The sequence below is a fragment of the Lissotriton vulgaris genome, chromosome 6 (genome assembly GCF_964263255.1).
Source record: "Lissotriton vulgaris chromosome 6, aLisVul1.2, whole genome shotgun sequence".
In the NCBI taxonomy this organism is placed as follows: domain Eukaryota; kingdom Metazoa; phylum Chordata; class Amphibia; order Caudata; family Salamandridae; genus Lissotriton; species Lissotriton vulgaris.
The window spans coordinates 962,865,170-962,886,339 of NC_141694.1; the positions used below are offsets into that span (position 1 = coordinate 962,865,170).

Consider the following 21,170-nt stretch of genomic DNA (forward strand, 5'->3'; position numbering starts at 1 on the left):
CCCATACTGGCAGAGGTGCAACCCGGCTGACCCCCAACAATACCATGGTGAAGCACGGGGTCCTTGTGGAACACGCCCCCCTCCCCTTCACAAAAACTGCGTGACCGAAGCTTTGAAGCACAACTCCTCCTCACGACCAGCACTGTCAGAGAGACGCCTGGGGACTGCCCCCCCTCTCGGATCCCACCTTTTTACAGATCTGTAAAGTTTATCACCCTCAGGGCAAATTGCCCTCTCGGAGGGAGCCTTGGTCGTGGGTTTTACTCTCTGAAAGATGCTCTCCTGGACAGCACAGCCCACCGCTAGTGTTGGTCATACCTCCCTCTGAGCGCCCCTTGCAGCCACCTCGTTGCCCCCTCCCCATTGCGCCTGCCCTCAGCCCGAGGGGCGCCCCTTGGTCCTACCAGCCTCCACTGGGAAAGTGGCTTGCGTGGCTATCTGTGGAGTCGGCGTTTGAGGGGACAGACCGAGCGGGGGTTCCGTGGAGTCGTGTTCGCCCCCGCCCCACCCCGGTTCTCCTGAGTGCGTTCAGATGGTCGCCGCGCCCGAGGACTCAGAACCGCGCCGGACCCGCACCCCGTGCCCCGGAACCCCCTGAGGTCAGAGCAGCATGGTGCTCGCCGGCACTCCCGGGGCTCCCTTGCCTCGCCCCTGCTGGTGAAAGGACAGGAACCCTGCTGGACTCAGCCTGACCCGCCGAGGGGGCCGGGGGTGCACACGGCAGGGGGGACCTGCGCCGCCTTACCGCGCACTGGAGGGAGATCCAAGCACAGGGTTACTATGCAAGTGCGACTCGTTCCTTGGGTTTTTATTACTTTGAACTGCTTGGAATATCTCTGCAGCGTGCAGCCCCTCAAGGAACAGCGACAGCGAAGAAGTAAGTACAACCCCTGCCACCTGTCTGCTTTGCCTGCCCTTCCCGCAGCCACTGGGAGAGTTTCTGCTCCCCAACGGTTGTTACCTTTGCGCCAATGCTGGGCAAAGGGGGTGTTGTAAAGGAAGGTGATGCCGCGTACTTTCCTTGACCAAATACCAACAAGGGAAACGGTTCCCCTGCAATTGGCACTTTACTTTTGTACTGTAAAATGTAATGTGTTTGTTGTTTGTACCTATTGATAATAGTGTGCCCTCCTCAATAATCAATCACTCAATATGGTAGGGTGCACGAGATATGCTGCAGCACATACGTGTGCGGGGCAACAAAAGTGTGAGAGCTGCATGCAAGATAGGCAAACATGCTCCTTTGTGTTTCTGCCATCGGTGTGCAACTGAAATTGTGTATTGTAATTGTATTGTAACTGCATTTATATAGAGCTTACTACCCCCGACGAGGCGTCGAAGCGCTTTTTCGGCGAGTGGCACGCTACTCCGGGACCCATTGATGATTAGTGTTGAATTAGTATAGTGAAACATGCCAGTACATTTTAAGTGGTGGATAGGTTAGTCAGTTATTTGGATTTGGAATGATAGCAGAAGGATAGAGGACGACAAAGGTTTGTATTAATATAGCGCTTGTTGACGCACGCTATTCAGGAAACCTACAAAGGATTAGAGGTTGAAGTGATAATTTATCTTTAACAGAGGATACTCCACTGTATACTTCGACGACGACACAGTAGCCCCCTCCTTATAAGCTGCAACTCGCAGGCTAACATTGGTTGAGGTCTATGTGTTTCTTGTGAAATGTTGCTACTAAGCTTAGGTCTAATGCCAGTCTGTTAAGGGTTTATTTGGTGAGGAGACAGGAGGCGCAGTCGCTAGACAGTCCAGGCAGTCAGCCAGATGCGCCTTTGGACTTCTGGGCCACGTGAGATAGGGGACGTGGGTCTTGTCTGTCTATGGAATGGGACAGGGAAGAGGTGTTTCCCTCAGAAGACTGAGGTGCGTAGCTCCAGTTCGGCCCCTCTGGCTAACGAGAAAAGCGCATCTCGGTTGGACTCGCAGCCCCCTGGGGGGGGGGGGGGGGGGGGGGGCGTAGAGAGAGAGGTAGTGACGACGGCCGAGAGGGCTGGGGCGCCGAGCGCGGGACAAGTGGCGAGCGATAGAAATGTTGAGACAGCATGTGCGGTAAAATTTAGAGGGCAAAGCTGGGGCAACAGGAAAAGACATTTGGTCGGCTTAAGTGGATGGGGTCTGAGAAAGCGAGGGAAGACTGCGAAATTTTTGAATGGGGGAAAGGGTATGAGAGATGTGGTTTGGGGTGAGACTGGCTTGGAGAAAGGTGAGAGTGGGAGGATATACAGTTAAACATTTGCGTGGCAAGGATATTAGGATACACAAGAGGACGTGTAGAGGTGGGTGGCGGCAGAAGGGATTGCATTTACGTGCGCGAAAAGAAATCAGAGAAAGAGATGAATAGAGGGAACAGTGGAGTTTCCAATGTGGAGGAGTGAATTCATACCTTGTTTGCAACAAGATGCGGAGTTTAATCCCGGAGAGCAAGTGTAAAGCTCCTTAAAGCGCAGCAGTGGGAAGCCATAACTAAGGTTTGGTCACACTAACTTTTGGAATGGAGGGATCTCCTCACTGGTGAGGACGGGCATAGAGGAGTCAGAAGTTGACAGGGGACACTTCTCACTCACACAACGGTAGTCCCCCTCCCCCCTCCACCTTCTCCTTGTTTTCCCTCATGACTACTGGACAAACGTGCCTCTCATCTCTTCATAGACACTCTCTAACCTACATTTAATTTGTTTTAAAGACCTGGAAAAGGCAGACTTTACTAATAAGAATGTATATATACACCCAAACAAACCCTTTTCAGCAACATTAGGAATTGAGAATGAAAGACTGAGAAAAACAAACATAACATCCTAACCTATTTTATGCCGTTTTCATCCAGCTCTTTGATGACAGTTCGTAAAAAGTCACTGTTCTATATTGTGGGTATACCTTATGAACTGCCTTAACAAAAAGATTTCTGTGACTAAAACAGTAATCCACTCAGCTATCCACATAACATATAGATCCGTGATCTGCATGGTACCAGCTCTTTGCAGCAGGCATGTTAACCCTCTGAGCTACTTTACAACAAGTGAAAACTGCCCCTACACAAACCTCTGATCTCCCTCTCTCTCTCTCTTGCAGGAATATTAATCACAAGAGTTAAATTAATATTTTAATGTTGCATGAAAACTAGACGCAAAAGGAACTCAGCCACGTGATTTTAAATCCCAAATTATTGTAAAACACAGCGCCACACCTCCCCTCCCAAGCTGGGCGCCCAGTGCCCTAAGGCAGGCCCTGGTTCTTTCCCCCTTAGGTGGTGTGGGGAGGTTGTGAGACTGGTTAAGTAGAGGCTTGGGACCACCTGCCGAGGAAGTGTGATTTTTCTCACTGGAAGTAGGAGGAACAATCCTTTAATTAGGTCTGGGGTTGAGGCTTTGATCTTCAGGACGATCCCTAGTGAGGGAAGATGTATTTCTTCCGAAGGAGGTGGGAAGTTGAGAACCTGCTATTTGTGGGAGCACGGACAGCCCATAAAGCATGCTCTGTTGGATATACATATTGACTAAAATGGGATCAAGGATGGCCTCACAGTTTGACAGGATGTGGGTTAAGTCCTCACTTATTCGAGAAATATAAGAGTTGTTAGCATTGTGGTAGAGAGGGTCGCTCTTGACACTATTGGGGTTAAATGTCGAAGTGGGGCTCGCCCTAATGAGTAGAATTAAGGTGTGCCCTCATTAGGATGGGGATAAGATGAGGGTGAACTATTTGGGATACTAATGGGTTTCCTTTATTTGGGAAGCGAGGAAGTACTAAAAATGAGCAGCAAGGGATAATATATCATAATTTAGGATAAGAACGTTTTGTACACTTGTATAATTCCCACTTGGAAATGACATCTTATCCACCTGAAATGGGCGACAGGCGGAGCCAGCCCTACTTTACTTTGATCCTGTGATCTACAAATTCCACAATGATTTCAGGAGTGGGCGCAGTAACCTATCTTCCAGTTTACACAATGTTTTCAAACTAACCCTGGAAGCTCTACATTTGACTGGTCTACGTCCGTCAGTGAATAGGCAGTTCACATTCCCGTACAGGACAGTCGCTGCAGACATTTACAGTGCAATCCGTTGAATGCCTTGCCAACTGCTCGATAAGTCAGGACCCCTGACCCATTCATGCCTATTGTTCCTGCCGTTTGCGCTTCCCATTGCATTTTTTTTTATCTGTATGCACTAGTAAGGACTTTTTAAAACACTCTGGCTGTCAAGAGTAGAGCGCTAGGCAATGAGGCCCATGCGCGTTCTCGCCCCTCTCTTACTATAGTTACTCTGGTGCAAAGAAGGGGAGGCTGTGGGCAGCACAGGCGGGACTTCCTGGCCCTGTCTTGTAAGTCACGGACAGGAGCCAGATTGACCCGTCACTTCCGCTCCCTATGTTGCGATGACCAGAGGCCACTTAGGGTAGGCAGGGACTTGTGTTCCCTCTTTTCAAGAGACCATCGCGGCATGGGGTCAGGGGTGAGGCACCATCACTCCAGATTCAAATCAAACAAAAATCGCATCCACCCACTCAGCCTCTTTACCTTGGAGGATTTGGGGTTGTTACGTTTCCCATGGTGAAGCGGGGGTAATGGCATGACACATTAAATGATTTCAAGGACAGATTTGCTCTCCATCCATTACTTTTCAGGACAGCGCTGAGGTGATGGGCTGCAAGCCTTATTCTGCAAGGACTTCACACCGAGTTGGGGGTCTAGGCTCACAGTTTACCGGCTTTGGTCATGGGGCTGTAGCCACTGGTCTTACATCATGCGGCCCTTTTGGCAGCCTGTTGTGTGTGTGTGTGGGGTGGGGGATCCTTTCATGTGGCAAGTTGTACAGAGATTTGGGACTACCCCTCATTGTGAATGCCTCAATGTAATATATGTATAAATCAATAATGATTAATCAGACACTCTTCTTTAGCTAGATTTGCTTTGTTGAATATTAACGACCAGGATTGTAAGGTGGTGTCAATTTTGTTCCCATTGTGGAATTATTTGCAGTTTCATTGTTTCGTAAGAATGGTATGTTTATGATTTTTTGTAAGAAATTAACATGACCTGTTTACCCACAGCAAAAACTATGTGAGTGATGGCTAGTGAGTCATTGGTTGGGTCAGAGGGGGGTGTATCAGGACTGGGGGTCTCCAGGGTCTAGGGAACCAGCTTCTCCCACTTAAGGAATGAGAAACCAGGAGCTGTCTGTCACCTTTTGTTTTACATTAAGTGATAGTACTCGAAGAGTAACGGAAAAAATGTGGATGCTGCAAATGATCCAGTGATCCGAATGCGTGAGTTTCTGGTTAGCAGAGCCTTTCTTTTGCAATAGCGCACTTCTCTGTGCTTGAGATAGTTATTCCTATTCACGAAGATTTTTCTATGATTAGTTGTGTCTTACTCCTGTCCTAGATGTGAATTATTCTCGAATATATAGTCCTGATTTCTAGAACATTTTCTGTGCTTAGTTTGCAAGAGTAAGGCTAGTATACCCAAAAACAACTTAGTATCCCTTCTGGAACCAGGTAGTTCCTTGCAGATAAAAAGAAGGGGGGTTGTTTTTTAGATGACACTGTACCAAGAGTTTCTACGCCAATCTTTTGCCGACCCACTATCGCGGGTGGGAAGGGAAAGAGACTCTTTTCTTAATATAGCCCTCACTCACTGTAATAGTTACATGCCTCATCATCAGGCTCACCTCAACTCCTAGAGGTCGAGTGGGCTCAACCATATTTCAGGGAGCACGTGTGAAGATTTGGTGTATGGGGACGTCACATTAAAGGTAACATTCCTCCCCCACTCTTAAAGTATCCTTTATTAGAGGAGTTGGAGGGAAGGTGAAAAATAATATAGTAGGGCTAGAGGATGTAGTAGTCCTATGACCCTAGGCTAGACACCTAGGTAAGGCTAGTATACTCATGGAAATTGTAAGCAAGTCTTACTGCTGGAGTTTCCTGCATAAAGCCTAAAGTATGACACACATGCTTTCTGAAAATTATTTTGGAATTGGGTCCACTAGTTGTAAAGCACAACATCCTAAAGGTATGGTACCGGGATAACATAGCCAAATATTGTCTGGCAGAAATATTTTGTCCTAAATATAGTTTACAAAACAAATCGACCCATTGTAGTTAATAGTAGAGATTCTAACTCCCATTGGACAATTCCTTTATAAATGATAATTTGGTCATGATATTTCTGGCAAACAGTAGTGTTACTAATGGCCACTGTCTATGAGGTCGCCCGAGTGGGCGGGGCAAAGACATGTAGTCCCAGAATACGGCTGGAGAGTCATGGGGGCATTGCATATACTTTGGCTCTCATGGCGTCTGCTGCCAAGTTTTCACCTGTCAGTTAAATACTAAACCCTCTCGCCCTTCATAGCAATGCACGATGGGAGAGGAGTGGGGAGTAGCCAGAGCAGGTGGATTCATTTACAAATATATTCGAATTTCTCCCTTCTTTATTGATGTGAGCACAAACATGAATACACTTACAGCAATGCATATTGAAAAAGAAGAACGACTCAACATATGAGCTCTTACACCTGTTTTTTTTTCGATCAGCCCACCTGTCTAACAAGTAATGGGATCATAGGTGAGAATGATGGCAGCACATTCCTGGGAGAGAATAAAAGTGACACATGGAAATGCCTGAATTACTCTAAATCACTAGCAGTGTATTCCATGCTATCGTTTTAGTTCATCACTACCATTCCGGAAAGAACCAATCATTTGTGCCTTTGTTTTGCTCCCCGTCCCCACTGGAAGATAGTCAGAAGAGAATTCTATTTGATCACCAGCATCATGATCGAGCTGTATAGTGCTACAAATCCCGATCAAAAGTAGTGCTTTTCTAAATCCTATTAAGGATTTTGAGGTTTTGTGGAAGTTTGCACCAGGAATTTAAGCGAGAGAAATACATGCTCTTTCATTGACACTGCACTGACAGGCCTGCAGTACTTTAAGCACGGTTTCTTTTTGTTCGACCTATCTTTGATGGGGAAAAATAAGACTATATAATTTGTCAGATAGTTAAGCACCTTACTATAAACCGCTTTGTGCATACTTATTAAGTGCCTCAATATGAGTATCTTGATAGCCGTGAGTTGAGCAGAAATGGGAGTTTCTACCCAAACCAGACTATGGAGATTTGTGGTCATCCCGCACCCCTGGCTTTCCCAAGGACACATTGCGCCATGTAAACCCTAGCTAACTATGTCTTTAGAAAACAGTTCACAGTTAAGAGAAGCATGCTGCTGGTAGGGTGTAAATGCCCATCAATGGGGTAATTATCAAATTCTAGTGGTTATATCATGCCCTGAGCTGTCAGGATTTACTCATACCTTCGAATGAGGCCTGAGAGTTTACATTTTAGTCAGATACTAACCAGAAGACAATCATCTCTCAACTCTTGTGATGCCTAGCAATGCTTGAATGTTGTAATCACCCAAATTGTAAACCTGCACATGACTAGGCTGCTTTCAATTGTTATTTTGCACAGTTCTGGATATGCCCTGTTCTCTCATTGTTGGCTACTAATACCAAACTTTGCTTTTTGAAAGTGCTTTACGTTGTCTCAGTTGCTTTCCAATTGCTATTTGCACAACTCTGGATATGCCCTGTTTTCCTCATTGTTGGCTGCTAAATCTTATACTTTTATCCCTTGAAACTGTTATATGTTGAAATGTTTTACTGTCTTGTTTCCACTGTATTACCACATGGTTTTATTGCACTTTATGTACTAATTGGTGTGTAATTTTAAGTGGACCTCATTGGAGTTCCAAAACTTTATTAAATTGAATTGAATTGATTGACCGCAGCAGGTCATGCAGTGCACTCAAGTGCTCCTCGTTTGCACCTGACAATAAGGCGTTCCAGTGGTACAATCTGAGCCCCCCCCCATTCACTCTGGCATGTAGGGACAAAACTGCAGAAAGCTGAGAAGGTCGTGGCTGTGAGTGGAGTATGAAAAAAACTGGGGAGTGTCTCTACAAAGGGGAGTGGCCGATGCAATTAAGGGCGTGGCTTAGAAACACGTGAGCTAAAAAATCTGTCCTTAGCATAGTGTGCCGCTCGACTGGAATGTTGCTGCTTTGTCATTTCATCCAGTTATAAAAAATACATTAAACAACAAGTAACATTACACCTACAACAAGCCAGGACTATTGGCTTTGTCAATGGTTGTTAGTTGCATATGACAAATAAGCAACAACTACGGCTTCCTTGTTTACAATATTGAAAATGCTGACATGATGATACTGTGAAAGAACTAAAACAAATCTTTTTGAAATTACATTAAAGGCAGTCAATGGTGGCAGCTCCGCAGTTAACATATTTTTTTTTAACCTGAGTTTGATGGCATGAAATTGAGAGCCCGATAGAGACCTGTCGCAGCACTGCTTTTTAGGGCTTGTCCTATTAATCCCGCAAGGGATAATAGGACGAGCGTATAGCCGTCAAACCATCGGCCGGATTTTCAAGAGTGCATGTGCTCATGCACGAGCTTGCCATTTGCTTCCCAGCCTCCTTGCATCAGGCAGCTGGGCCTCAGTCATTCACCCCAGCGCGCGCTAATTACATTTAATTAATCCCTGCTGTTTCACACTTCCATTGTTCAACTGTAACCTTGTCGACTGTGCAGCAACAGCGCCATCTACTGGCTTTAATTCAACTTCATATAAGACGGCTTCAAATACAATTGAAGAAATAATCGAAGAAATAATAAACATCTGGCTGGCTGGCAATCTTCAGCAGCGATCCGCATCCTATTTTCTGACTGCTCGCAGCTACTCACTGCTCATGACAGGTAGTTCGGCTCTGCACTGCAGTCAGATGGCTGGGACGTACCATCCATGTGAGTGTACCTGGCGCAGGATCTGTGTGATATCCTGTGTGGATTTCCTTGGTGAACCCACACGCAATTTGTGTTCATGCTCCACTCCACTCCACTCTTGGCCATCAGTGTCCATCTTTCTGGACATTTCCTCACCTTCTGCGAACTGCTGGGGCATTCCTATCTGTTGGGGGTATACCCATGAGGGTCACTCTCTTACCATTGTGATGGCGCTGCTACCTCTGCCCTAGATCCTCCCTCGTCAGTGTGGGCAGAGCAGTGCTATGATATGTCACGGCCCTTGAGATTCTGATTGCCCCTCCAGCTGTAATTGCCTTAATTAACTTCCCCCACACTGGCTCCTCCTCGCACTCAGCGCAGGCAGCCGTAGAAGCAGGAAACGCTCCACTCTCCATTCCTTGGCCTTCATTCAGTGACCTGGGTTCATCCTAAAATATTAAGTAAATCTGCCGTCTCTGCTAAAAGTGTGGCTCCGAACACTTGAGCCCACCTGATCCTTTTTCACTTGCCTTTAATAGATTAATCGGCTCTGAGTTTCGAACCCGAACAATACAGCTGTTTTTCAAGATACTGGCATTTTAATTCAGCCTTCCAAGTAAGTGCCCCATTACTCTACGCTGCCTAGCTTTCTCACAGAGACCCCATGCACCTGATTTTAATTGGTGCTTTTTCCTTCCTTCCCAGTCTCTATCTTGAACTAACGTGAAGTCTACTGTAGCGCTCCATAGGCTCTTTTCATTTGATGCTTAATCATACTGCAAAAACACATGAGTATGTCTCAGATCTGTTAGTCTCATTGTTATGCGCTGTCCTCCCGCTTCTCTCGTAAATTCCCATCCATCCCCCACTCATCCATCCATCCCACTCCATCCATCCACCCCACCCACTCCATCCATCCATCCCCCCACTCCATCCATCCATCCATCCCACTCCAATCATCCATCCCACTCCATTTATCCATCCATCCCCCCACTCCATCCATCCATCCCCCACTCCATCCATCCATCCTTCCCTTCCATCCATCCATCCCCTCCATCCATCCATCCCCCCACTCCATCCATCCATCCCCCCACTTCCCCCACTCCATCCATCCATCTCACTCCATCCATTCATCCCCCCACTCCATCCATCCCACTCCATCCATCCATCCCTCCACTCCATCCATCCATCCATCCACCCCACTCCATCGATCCGTCCATCCCACTCCATCCATCGATCCATCCATCCCACTCCATCCATCCATCTCCATCCATCCCACTCCATCCATCCATCCCCCCACTCCATCCATCCATCCCACTCCATCCATCCCACTCCATCCATCCATCCATCCCACTCCATCCATCCATCCATCCCCCCACTCCATCCATCCATCCCCCCCACTCCATCCATCCATCCCCGCACTCCATCCATCCATCCATCCATTCACCCTACTCCATCCAGCCCTCCCTGCCCACACTCCATCCCTCCCCCGCACCACACTCCATCCCTTCCCTGCCCCATACTCCATCCCTCGCCCACACTCCATCCCTCGCCCACACTCCATCCCTCGCCCACACTCCATCCCTCACCCTCTTGCCCTGCCTCTATCTCTCACCCTGCCTCTGTCTCTCACCCTCCCTCTATCTATCTTTCGCCCTCCCTCTATCTATCTATCACCCTCACTATCCATCGCTTCACCACAGCATCACTCAGGGGCATCACAATATCACTATGCGCTACCAGAGCATCACTGAACGCTACAGCATAACTCGTCGCCGCCACAACATAATTCAGAGCCACCACAGCATCAATCTGTGCAACCATTCAACAACAACTGATTCAAATATGTTCTCTCAATGTTTCAAACTTTATTACAAATGTCACAAAAAAGTTAATATTTCACTTCTGTTCTTGTATTTTCATCACAATAAAATACACTAAACATAATCTTCCAAAAAGTTATTTGCAAAAGTTTAAGCTATTGCCATTATAAATTACAAAAACTTTTATTTAAGTATTAAATATTGAAAAAAATACAACCCATTGTTATTTTTAATATTAATACATCTAAGTCATGTAAATACAACACATATTGCATTACAAATGCTATAGGTGTCACGTTTGCAAAAGTTAACACTATTGCATTGTAAATGAGAAAGTTATTAATTTCGCTATTTTCAAAACAAAAACATAAATAAAAAAATTGTCATTTACAATACTAGTACCTCTAACTTTACTAATGCGAGCCCTTTTGCATTGCAACAGTGTTGCTGTCTTTGATAATGTCTTGTCCCGGTATGTTCCTTTCCTCCTGGAGTCCGACTTCCAATGTGAATAAGAGTCTTATTTGAATCCAACCCACTCGATCGCAGAGCTGCTGAGATGCTGGCTGCCATTGTGTGCTAGAGGGCAATACCTGTCTGACTGCACTCCCTGTTGGATCGCTGCATGAGGGCATTTTACAGTCTTAGCAATGGAGAAACAGTTGCTTAATTAGTGCTGGTGGTTGAATGGGGTGTGCACCGTCACTCATTTTTGCGGACAATCGCTCACTTATCATCATCAAGCTTTGGCACAGAGCACAAAAATCGAAAAGCAGAAAAGATAGAAAGAAGTAGATCGATAGGAAAACAGTAACACCGGGAGAAAGCAGGAAATAAAAAGAACCTTAAAGAGTGGGTTAAAAAGGCAGCAAGTGTAGAGTGGTAGAAGAGAGATGAGATGGAATCCATTTTAGGTAGCCTCGGGATTCTAAAGCAGTGATCTAGCAAGGGATGCCATGTATCCTAAAGCCAGCAAGTAAAATGCCTACGCATGCCAGTCACCAGTTGGGCAGTAAAATACATCCATCATTGGAATGCAAGGGTGCCCTCCAGTGCCTCGGGGGCCTCTGTGCAAGTGCTCCACTATTGATAGATAATTGCACCATGTTCTAGGAACAAACATAAGCCCGGGCCTATTCTTTTTGTTATTGTTGCAATTTAAGCACTACAGACAACTTTGGTTAATCAGGGGTGAGGGAGAAAGCGTACTTTACTAGCACAGCATTAATCGCACACTTGCAAGAACCTTCTTAAAGGTTAACCTTCAGTACAGACGAGTCTAAAAAGAGCCACGAGCCATTCTGAGATGCCACTCGTTCTGGAAAAATACTTTACCCAAAACTCTGAATGAGCCTCTTCCTGAGGCGCATCTTGCCTTTAATACTCAGAAACTGCTGTAAACTTGAGCGTGGCAACCATTTAAATTCTTACTGCTACCTAAGTAATTTGTGAAGTATAGAGGGGGCGCCGAGCTTAAGGCTCACTGTTTTGTAAGAAACGTTTTGCTTGATGTGGGGTTGGTCACGTACGGTGTGATTTACACACATTTTGTAGTTATTGGAACATTCTCCGACTTGTCTGGGAAATGCTAACCCCACTGGAGAATCTATCAGAGGAATTTCCTACATTCTGTGCTTAGGGAGACACAGAAAATGTTATCAGTGGCTACTGTCCCGGGTTTAAGCTTCAGCCTCAAATCGTAGAATATCCGATTGCTACTTAACTTTAAATCAGGTCCAGACTGTCATTTTGTCGTTTGTCTGCAAATGTTGTTTTATTAAAATCTACTTTATATCCTTAATCAATGCTGGACATTAATTATACAATGAGAACGTAAGTATGTAAATAAAAAACTATATTTCTGAGGCGGCAGAGACGCTGTTGTGCTGAAGTAAGACGGTCCCTTATTTATCCGCACCTCGCCTCCTTGTCACGCCACGGGCTTTGTTACCGGGACGGCTCTGCCCTCTTGTGGTCAATCTATAAACACCCACTCCTGCTTGATAGGTGCGTCAGAGAATGCTTCGCGGAATATCTTCTCCCGAGTACATAAAGTCTACTTGATATTTCTACTTGTTTTAAAAGTGTGGCGGTGTAACTAGATGCACCCGTGCTCCAATTACCAGAGCAACAATGGAGATAAACTTGTGGAGTACTTATAAAATACACAGGTGATATGCTTAGTCGAGAGCACTGTTCCAAACAAAAAATACGTCTTATTGAAAGCTTATTCCAAGCTCGGATGAGAATGTGTGGCGCGTGTTACGTTTGTTCAGAAAACTTTTTCTCTGAGAAACAATGCAAGCATATATGAATAAAGCACGCTTTCCATATAATAATATTATAGTCTATAAAATAGAGCTCATTTATTGTGTTAGTCACTTTTAAGGGGTATTTGTGATTTGAGGTAAAATATTACCTTCTCTTTCGATACTGAACTTCTTTATGCATTGCCAAATTTAACACGCCCTCGATCTGATAGCATTTCTGCGCATCGCTGCACTCCATCTGTTGCGCTCTCAGTGGTGTAGTGACCTGCTGGTCACTGTTCTAGTTGGTCTGTTGCCAGCCACTCCCTGAGGGCTGGCTTACACCTCACCCAACACCCATCCAGCACAGGCGACACAGGACATGAGACCTTGACAATAAAAGTGGCTGGGAGCACGTTCCCTGGGCCAGTTCTACTAACCACCTACCTGTGTCTGTGTCGTTCCTATTTATGTCTGGGGGCATAGGGCCTGCACCGTTGCAAGCAGTAATGATTATTTCAGACATAATTCTAATGGAGATGACAATAAAAAAAATCTGCTGCAAAGAAATTGGCAGCAAGGACAAAAGTGACAGAAAATCTTTTCTAGTTTTCTTAATTGGTCACAAAGATATTGTATTTAAAATTTCTTACATGGTTGAGACACCTTCCTGCAGAGATCCTTGTGTTCCCAGCAAGTTTAGAGGATTACAAGAGTGATATGATAACTCGGTGCTCAATGCAGTTCTTGGAGAGTTATGTGTTTTTTTCCAATCAAGTTTTGACTCAAAGTAGGATAGAGGGTTAATAGGCATCCTGCAAAGCACATCGCATAATATGCAGATCACAGAATATTTTATCCAAATAGGTAAGTGGGCCACTGGTTTTAACATTGATATCAATCAATCAATCAATCAATCAATCAATCAATCAATCAATCAATCAATATATACTTTATTCAGCATAAAATACAATACCATACAAGTACAATTTTAAAAACAATCAAATATCACAATATTAAAGACCGAGCCCAAAAATACATATGCAAGCCGGTCGCTAATAGAGCCCCTTCTCCTCTATAAACTTATGCAGGTCATTACTAAATATCCTGGTTACAAAAGAATCGACGTCAATTAATAAAGTGGTAACACATGTAAAAAAACAGCCTCCTAACAAGATACACAAATAAATAATCACTTGTTGAAAAAGTATCCCCACCCCCGCAATTCATTGCTGGGACCTTTAACCTGCCAATACTAGTGCCCAGTATAATCACCCCTCTCCTCTAGTATTTCTAAGTCTCAGTGCTGACCTTAAAAAGTTTACGGTGCAAAAAAGTGTTAAAACCTATGTGGACAACTTAAAAAACAGTAGGGCCACCTTAGACTGCTTAAAACCAGCGTTTAAAAAAATGCTTTTTAAAAATAGCTTCCTGGGGCGTGCATAGCAGGGACACAGTAAAACAAAGTGAAGGGTATCCTGCGGATACCGATGGTCGCAGCCGCACAGGCCCTTCAACTCAGTTGATTTAGTGTAACCTGCCGTCACAGCTAAACTATGATGTAATAGATTTAGCCTGAAGTGTGTCCTAAAAAATATGTCTTGGGCATTGTGGATAAAAGACACGCAACGCTCAATACCCAGACAAGATTTGGTTAAAAGGTGTGCTCTTACAGAGGGTTTGATCAGCTTGCTGTCTTCCCTGCGGGAGGCCACATACTTCTGGAATTCCACCTTAATGTGGGCCTTGTCCTGGGGTAACATTTTTGTGGGGTGGTTAAAATAGTCTGCGAAGCCCAGGACTGTCAGGGTTTCCTCACATACTTCAGCCATGGGATGTTCCTGCCCTGGTCACAAGCAATACAATCCATGATAATCTTCTTGGTTAATACGGCCTCAGGGTTTGTCCAGATTTTGATCCAACATGTAATGGGTTTGAGTTCTAGCCTGTCTCTAATGTGACTGACACCCAATTCCTCGAGAATAATAAAGGACGAGGTGCTCTGCGGGACTTTCAGCAGCCGCCGCAGGTATTTATTCTCTTCAATTTGGAGAAATTGCTAGTCAATAAAACCCAGACCTCACTACCCTAGAGTGTTTTGGCACAGCACATCGAATTGTACAATCTTAAAATTTGTTCCTGCGACCAGCGGCCCAACCTACGCGCAAAATTCATAATTGCACCAGAGCAGATAGCTAAAGTGTGACATTTCTCATCTATCAGGGCTTTAAAACTAAGACGGGTATCAAATAAAATCCCCAGGCATGAGAAAGTCTGTACTTTTTCCAGGCAGTGAGTGCCAATCATATATTTGTATTTCCTTTTCTGGGTTTTCCCCACCTCCTTGATATATGATTTTGAAATGTTAGCAGACAGGTCTAGCTCTCCATGAAACGGACAAAGCCATCTATCAGGCATTGTAGGCCCCAAGGGCTCCGCGCGAGAAGCACTACGTTGTCCGCATAAAGCAGAATGGGGATCCCTCTTGTTCCTATCCTCAGTGAGTCCACCCCAAGAGCATCTAATGCCTGCTCCAGGCCATTTATATACAGGGTGAATAAAAAAGGCGCCAAAATGCAACCCTGTCTTACCCCCCTTGAGCAAGAAAATTGATCAGTAGTGCTCCCCTCCTCATTATATCTGACCTGGGCGGAAGTATTCCGATGTAGTGCTCTTAAAATATTTACTAAATCAGGGTCCACGCCAAGAGCCCCCATGAGTACCCACAATTTCTTGTGGTTCACCCGGTCGAAAGCTGCCGTCAAGTCCATGAAAGCCAAGTACACAGGGCCTGATTCACAGAACTAACTTAAGACAAAATCCTACACTTACTACTTTTGGTATTCACAGAATGGATTTACGACTAACTTTACGTCCGCACTCGGGCCGGAAATTCCGGCCCGGAGGCGGAGCTCCGGCTGGAAGGTGGAGCTTCTGGCTTGGAGGCAGAGCTTCCGGCCAGTGGCGGAGTTTCTGGCGCTGAGGTGGAGATTTCAGCCATGGCTAAATCCCCACCTCTGAGCCGGAAGCTCTGCCTCCAAGCCGGAAGCTCTGCCTCCGGGCTGCAAGCTCCGCCTCTAAGCCAGTAGCTCCGCCTTCATGCCAGAAGCTCTGCCTCTAAGCCAGAAGCTCCGCCCCAGGCCAGAATTTCCGGCCCGAGTGCAGACGTAAAGTTAGTAGTCGTAAATTCATTCTGTGAATACCAAAAGTAGTACGTGCAGTCTGTGAATATCAAAAGTAGGAAGCTTAGGATTTTGTCTTAAGTTAAGTCTGTGAATCGGGCCCACAGTCTCTTGGCTAGCAATAGTGTACTTGGCTACCAATAGATATAAATTGAGGCATTGATGGGCAGTTGATCGTCCTGACCTAAACCCATGCTCTTGTATGCCTGCCAAATGCAAAAGCAACAGTTGATGGACAGAATGCAGAACAATGTCATACATTCACCCCAGTACAGAGATCTGGGCCTAAATCCATCGTTTTTTCTGCACTCCACACCACCCCAGTTCAGACATGGCCATATGCAAATCAGTCTTGACCCTGTGCCTCATGGGAACAGTCCAGCCCGAACTGCTAAGCCATGTCTTTACTGGACCGGAATCAAGAATCCTAGGACCGGTTTCTGGATATCAGCCATCATCAGCCGGGATAGCTTGACTCCAGTGGTGTGGAGAGCACGGGACTCACGTCTGAGCATACCCGTCCCACTCGGGGTGACAAATGCAAAAACAACAGTTGATGGACAGAATGCAGAACAATGTCATACATTCACCCCAGTACAGAGATCTGGGCCTAAATCCATCGTTTTTTGCACTTCACACCACCCCAGTTCAGGCATGGCCATATGCAAATCAGTCTTGACCCTGTGCCTCATGGGAACAGTCCAGCCCGAACTGCTAAGCCATGTCTTTCCTGGACTGGAATCAAGCATCCTAGGACCGGTTTCTGGCTATCAGCCGTCATCAGCCAGGATAGCTTGACTCCAGTGGGGTGGAGAGCATGGGACCTGCTAACATGCTCTCCAATTTGTTCAATCTTATTGTGGGCTGACCCGTTATAACAGCATTATAGAAATTAATAAAAATTATCTTATAACCCTTAATATGCAGTCTAATCCCCTGCAAAAAATCTGAGTCCCAACCCAAATCGTCCCACCTCCCCTGAAGCCTTAGATCCACATATGTAATCAGGCCTCCCCTTGCTCTTCCCGCAGCTCCTTTGCGTGCCGGTACAAAATACATTTTGTTACCCTCAAGAGAGAATGCGCTACTATCCTTCTCCCATGTTTCCTGGAGGCAGATAACCTGGAATTCCTTTATATAAGCTAGCCATTCGGTGTTAGATATTTTGGATGAGAGCCCAGCTATATTTCATGAGATTATCTCAGTACTACCCTGTCTAAAGACATCTGGGCTGTCTAATTTCGGGCGGCTAATGGGCCTGGGAGGTACAGTACTTGGGTATTCCTTTCAGTGGCGGGCCCGCTAGTATCTCCCGAAAAAGATGAAGAAATAAACTCCTTGGCCTTTGACATGGGTATCCCTCCCATGCCTGCATTGAGGGACAACCACTCCAATCTGTGGCCATCCCCGATTGGGGTGCTCCTGTCACTTCAATCTATATCATCTAGGGCCGAAACGTTAACAAGAGGGGTATACTGGTTAGTAAGCGGGACCGGGGGACCCCCTCGAGCAAGTCCTACTGGATCTCTCCTCTGGTTGTCATGAATATTTGCTCCCATCGTGTCCCTATAAAAAAAACAGTGGTAACATTCTAATAGTCGATCCGCCCTCCTCCTGGAAGGACCCCTTACACTAGGTGAGGAGATCATGTACCAGCCCTGGAAACCTAAGATTTAAAATCACAGTGTCTCCCGCAAAGCTCTTCCTGCTACCTCCAATCCAGGACACCCTTCTCGCCAACAGTATGTGCCTGTGGTTGGCGATGTTAAAAGGTACATTTCTGATCAACCAGTGGGGCACCTTATTAATCAACATTCGTGGGGTTTCTTCTCTATTTACACTAAGGGCAGGAACCTCTGTCCAGACTATTGTGTATGGGCAGGATGCTGGCGGTAGATCTAGAACCGGCAAGCCCACAGTACACCTAACGAAGTCACCTGAGGCGGGCTCAATTTCCTGTGGTGCAAGTGCTCTACCTGCTATGCCCCCTATATTATTGGGGCTTAAGTTAGGGCTCAAATTCTGTATTCCGATTCCCACCCTCGTGTGCCTAATATCTCCCCCAGTAACTCTAAATCTTGGGGCATTTCCGTCCCTGGACCCCACCATTTGCTCTTTATCTACACCCTCCTTTGTTCCCTCCAAGTGTTCACATACGTGCATCCCACCCTCTATTCTCTCTAGGGGCAAGGCAACTCTTGACGGGATGGGAACATCTGATATCCCCAGGCTATTGGCTATGTGCCCCGTGACCACATTTGTCTGGGTGCTATTCTGAGCAATCAACAGGGACACTTTCCCTTCTATCAATTTGATTTTCTCTTGTATGGGCCCCAGGTGAGTAGTTAACATTTTTTCCACCCTAGACCACAATTCCAAGTCCACCCTCCCAACCTTTTCTGCCTCTCCGCAATTTGGGCACTGTTGTCTCACTGCGGGACCTTCTGTGTCTTTAGACCTGGCCAATTTTGGTGCACCTCTCTGCTTGGATTTACTGTTAACAATATGACGCCCCACCCCCGGGTTAGCTTTGCTATCGCCGTGGGACCAGCTGAAGGGGTGACGGCCCTGCTTGTATTGCTTCTGTCGAGTAAAGCCCTTTTGGACCAGGTAACCACCTCCCCACCTTCCCTCAGGGCAATTTCGCACCTGTTCGGGGCCGTGGCGGGCGCAAAGACTCCCTCTGCCACGCCTGTCCCACATGCTAGTACCGGATATGGATCACAGCCCTCCTCACTCTCTTCTACAACAATCTCTGTCAGACACAAATCATCCTGTGAAAACTCGGGTGTTTGAATTGGCGATCCCGCCACCTGTGGTGATGAAGACGCAGGAATCAAGCTAAATTACAGTGTGACCGCTTTTTGCTTTATCTTGAACTGCTCGGTTACTGACATTAGGTGACCTAGCGGTGGCTAAACCCCCCATTGACGACCTCTTCTGCATCACAATTGAGTCCAATGAGAGTCTCTTCTCGGCCAACTGGATATCATGCACTAATAGAGACTCTGACCTCAATAAGAAGGCATCAAGGGACCCCTTTACACCCCCCCACCATGGAATACTTCGCCTTCCACTTACTCATCCCACCAGATAACTGATTTGAATGACCTAATAGAAAGGGGACAGTCCAGACAGTCCAGAGCCTTAAAAGAATCTGGGTGAGTTCTATCCCAGGCCCTCTGAATTTTCCCGGGCCTAAAAATGTCCGAACTGACCTATGGTCAACACCAAACGATAGTAAGACAAGGGACAGCAATTAGACGCCTTTGCCTTGTCCTCGCCTCCTCTTCCAGTAAGCGGCAAGTAAGTAGCCGTGCAACAAGGCAGTCGTTCAGAGTTCAGGAGATAATAGAGGGGTGGCCCAGCCCAGCCTCTTCCGGACCCTGACTGGTGCGGACGGGCCCGCCCTTGGCCTGGGCTTTGCCCGGACAGCGCCCGCACGCGTCCCATGCTGCGGGAGCCCTTGCCCATTTAAAAGCTGCCTCTTGACGCTTACCTGTGATGCTGGGAAGATGCACCACTCAGGGAATGCTGGGAAATGTAGTTCAGGGCGTCCGGTGACAAGAGCAGCACTCGTGCAGCGTGGAACAGGGAAAATCGTAGCGGTCCCCTCTGACCGTCAGCAGCCACACCACAATGGCAGGTAGGATCTGGCAAAGATTTCAACAACCCGTGCTGCGGGAGCCCTTGCACGGTTAAAAACCGCCTCCTGACGCTTCCCTGTGACGCTGGGAAGACGCGCCACTCAGGGAAAGCCGAGAATTGTAGTTCGGGGCGTCCGGTGACAAGAGCAACACTCGTGCAGCGTGAAACAGGGAAAATCGAAGCGGTCCCCTCCGACCGTCAGCAGCCACACCACAATTGCAGGTAGGATCTGGCAAAGATTTTAACAACCCGCGCTGCGGGAGCCCTTGCACGGTTAAAAGCCGCCGCCTGACCCTTCCCTGTGACGCTGGGAAGATGCGCCACTCAGGGAATGCCGGGAAATGTAGTTTGGGGCGTCCGGTGACAAGAGCAGCACTCGGGCAGTGTGGAACAGGGAAAATTGTAGCGTTCCCTCCGACCGTCAGCAGCCACACCACAATTGCAGGTAGGATCTGGCAAAGATTTTAACAACCCGCGCTGCGGGAGCCCTTGCACGGTTAAAAGCCGCCTCCTGACGCTTCCCTGTGATGCTGGGAAGATGCGCCACTCAGGGAATGCCGGGAAATGTAGTTTGGGGCGTCCGGTGACAAGAGCAGCACTCGGGCAGCGTGGAACAGGGAAAATTGCAGAGGTCCCCTCCGACCGTCAGCAGTCACACCACAATGGCAGGTAGGATCTGGCAAAGATTACAACAACCCGCGCTGCGGGAGCCCTTACACGGTTAAAAGCTGCCTTCTGACGCTCCCCTGTGACGCTGGGAAAACGCGCCACTCAGGGAATGCCGGGAAATGTAGTTCGGGGCGTCCGGTGACAAGAGCAGCACTCGTGAAGCGTGGAACAGGGAAAATCGTAGCGGTCCCCTCTGACCGTCAGCAGCCACACCACAATGGCAGGTAGGATCTGTCAAAGATTTCAACAACCCGCGCTGCGGGAGCCCTTGCACGGTTAAAAACCGCCTCCTGACGCTTCCCTGTGACGCTGGGAAGACGCGCCACTCAGGGAAAGCCGAGAATTGTAGTTCGGGGCGTCCGGTGACAAGAGCAACACTCGTGCAGCGTGGAACAGGGAAAATCGAAGCGGTCCCCTCTGACCGTAAGCAGCCACACCACAATTGCAGGTAGGATCTGGCAAAGATTTTAACAACCCGCGCTGCGGGAGCCCTTGCACAGTTAAAAGCCGCCGCCTGACCCTTCCCTGTGATGCTGGGAAGATGCGCCACTCAGGGAATGCCGGGAAATGTAGTTTGGGGCGTCCGGTGACAAGAGCAGCACTCGGGCAGTGTGGAACAGGGAAAATTGTAGCGTTCCCTCCGACCGTCAGCAGCCACACCACAATTGCAGGTAGGATCTGGCAAAGATTTTAACAACCCGCGCTGCGGGAGCTGTTGCACGGTTAAAAGCCGCCTCCTGACGCTTCCCTGTGATGCTGGGAAGATGCGCCA

At 47.2% G+C, this 21,170-nt stretch overlaps 1 protein-coding gene across 1 annotated transcript in view; it reads left to right on the top strand.

The window, feature by feature from the left end:
- The first annotated feature begins 119 nt into the window (after window positions 1-119).
- Window positions 120-21,170, top strand: part of RSPO3 (R-spondin 3) — a 530,784-nt gene continuing 509,733 nt past the window's right edge. Inside the window, exon 1 of the mRNA XM_086926993.1 lies at window positions 120-877. Coding sequence (XP_086783119.1) covers window positions 781-877 — 97 coding nt within the window. The 5' untranslated portion in view covers window positions 120-780. The remainder of the gene's footprint in view (window positions 878-21,170) is intronic.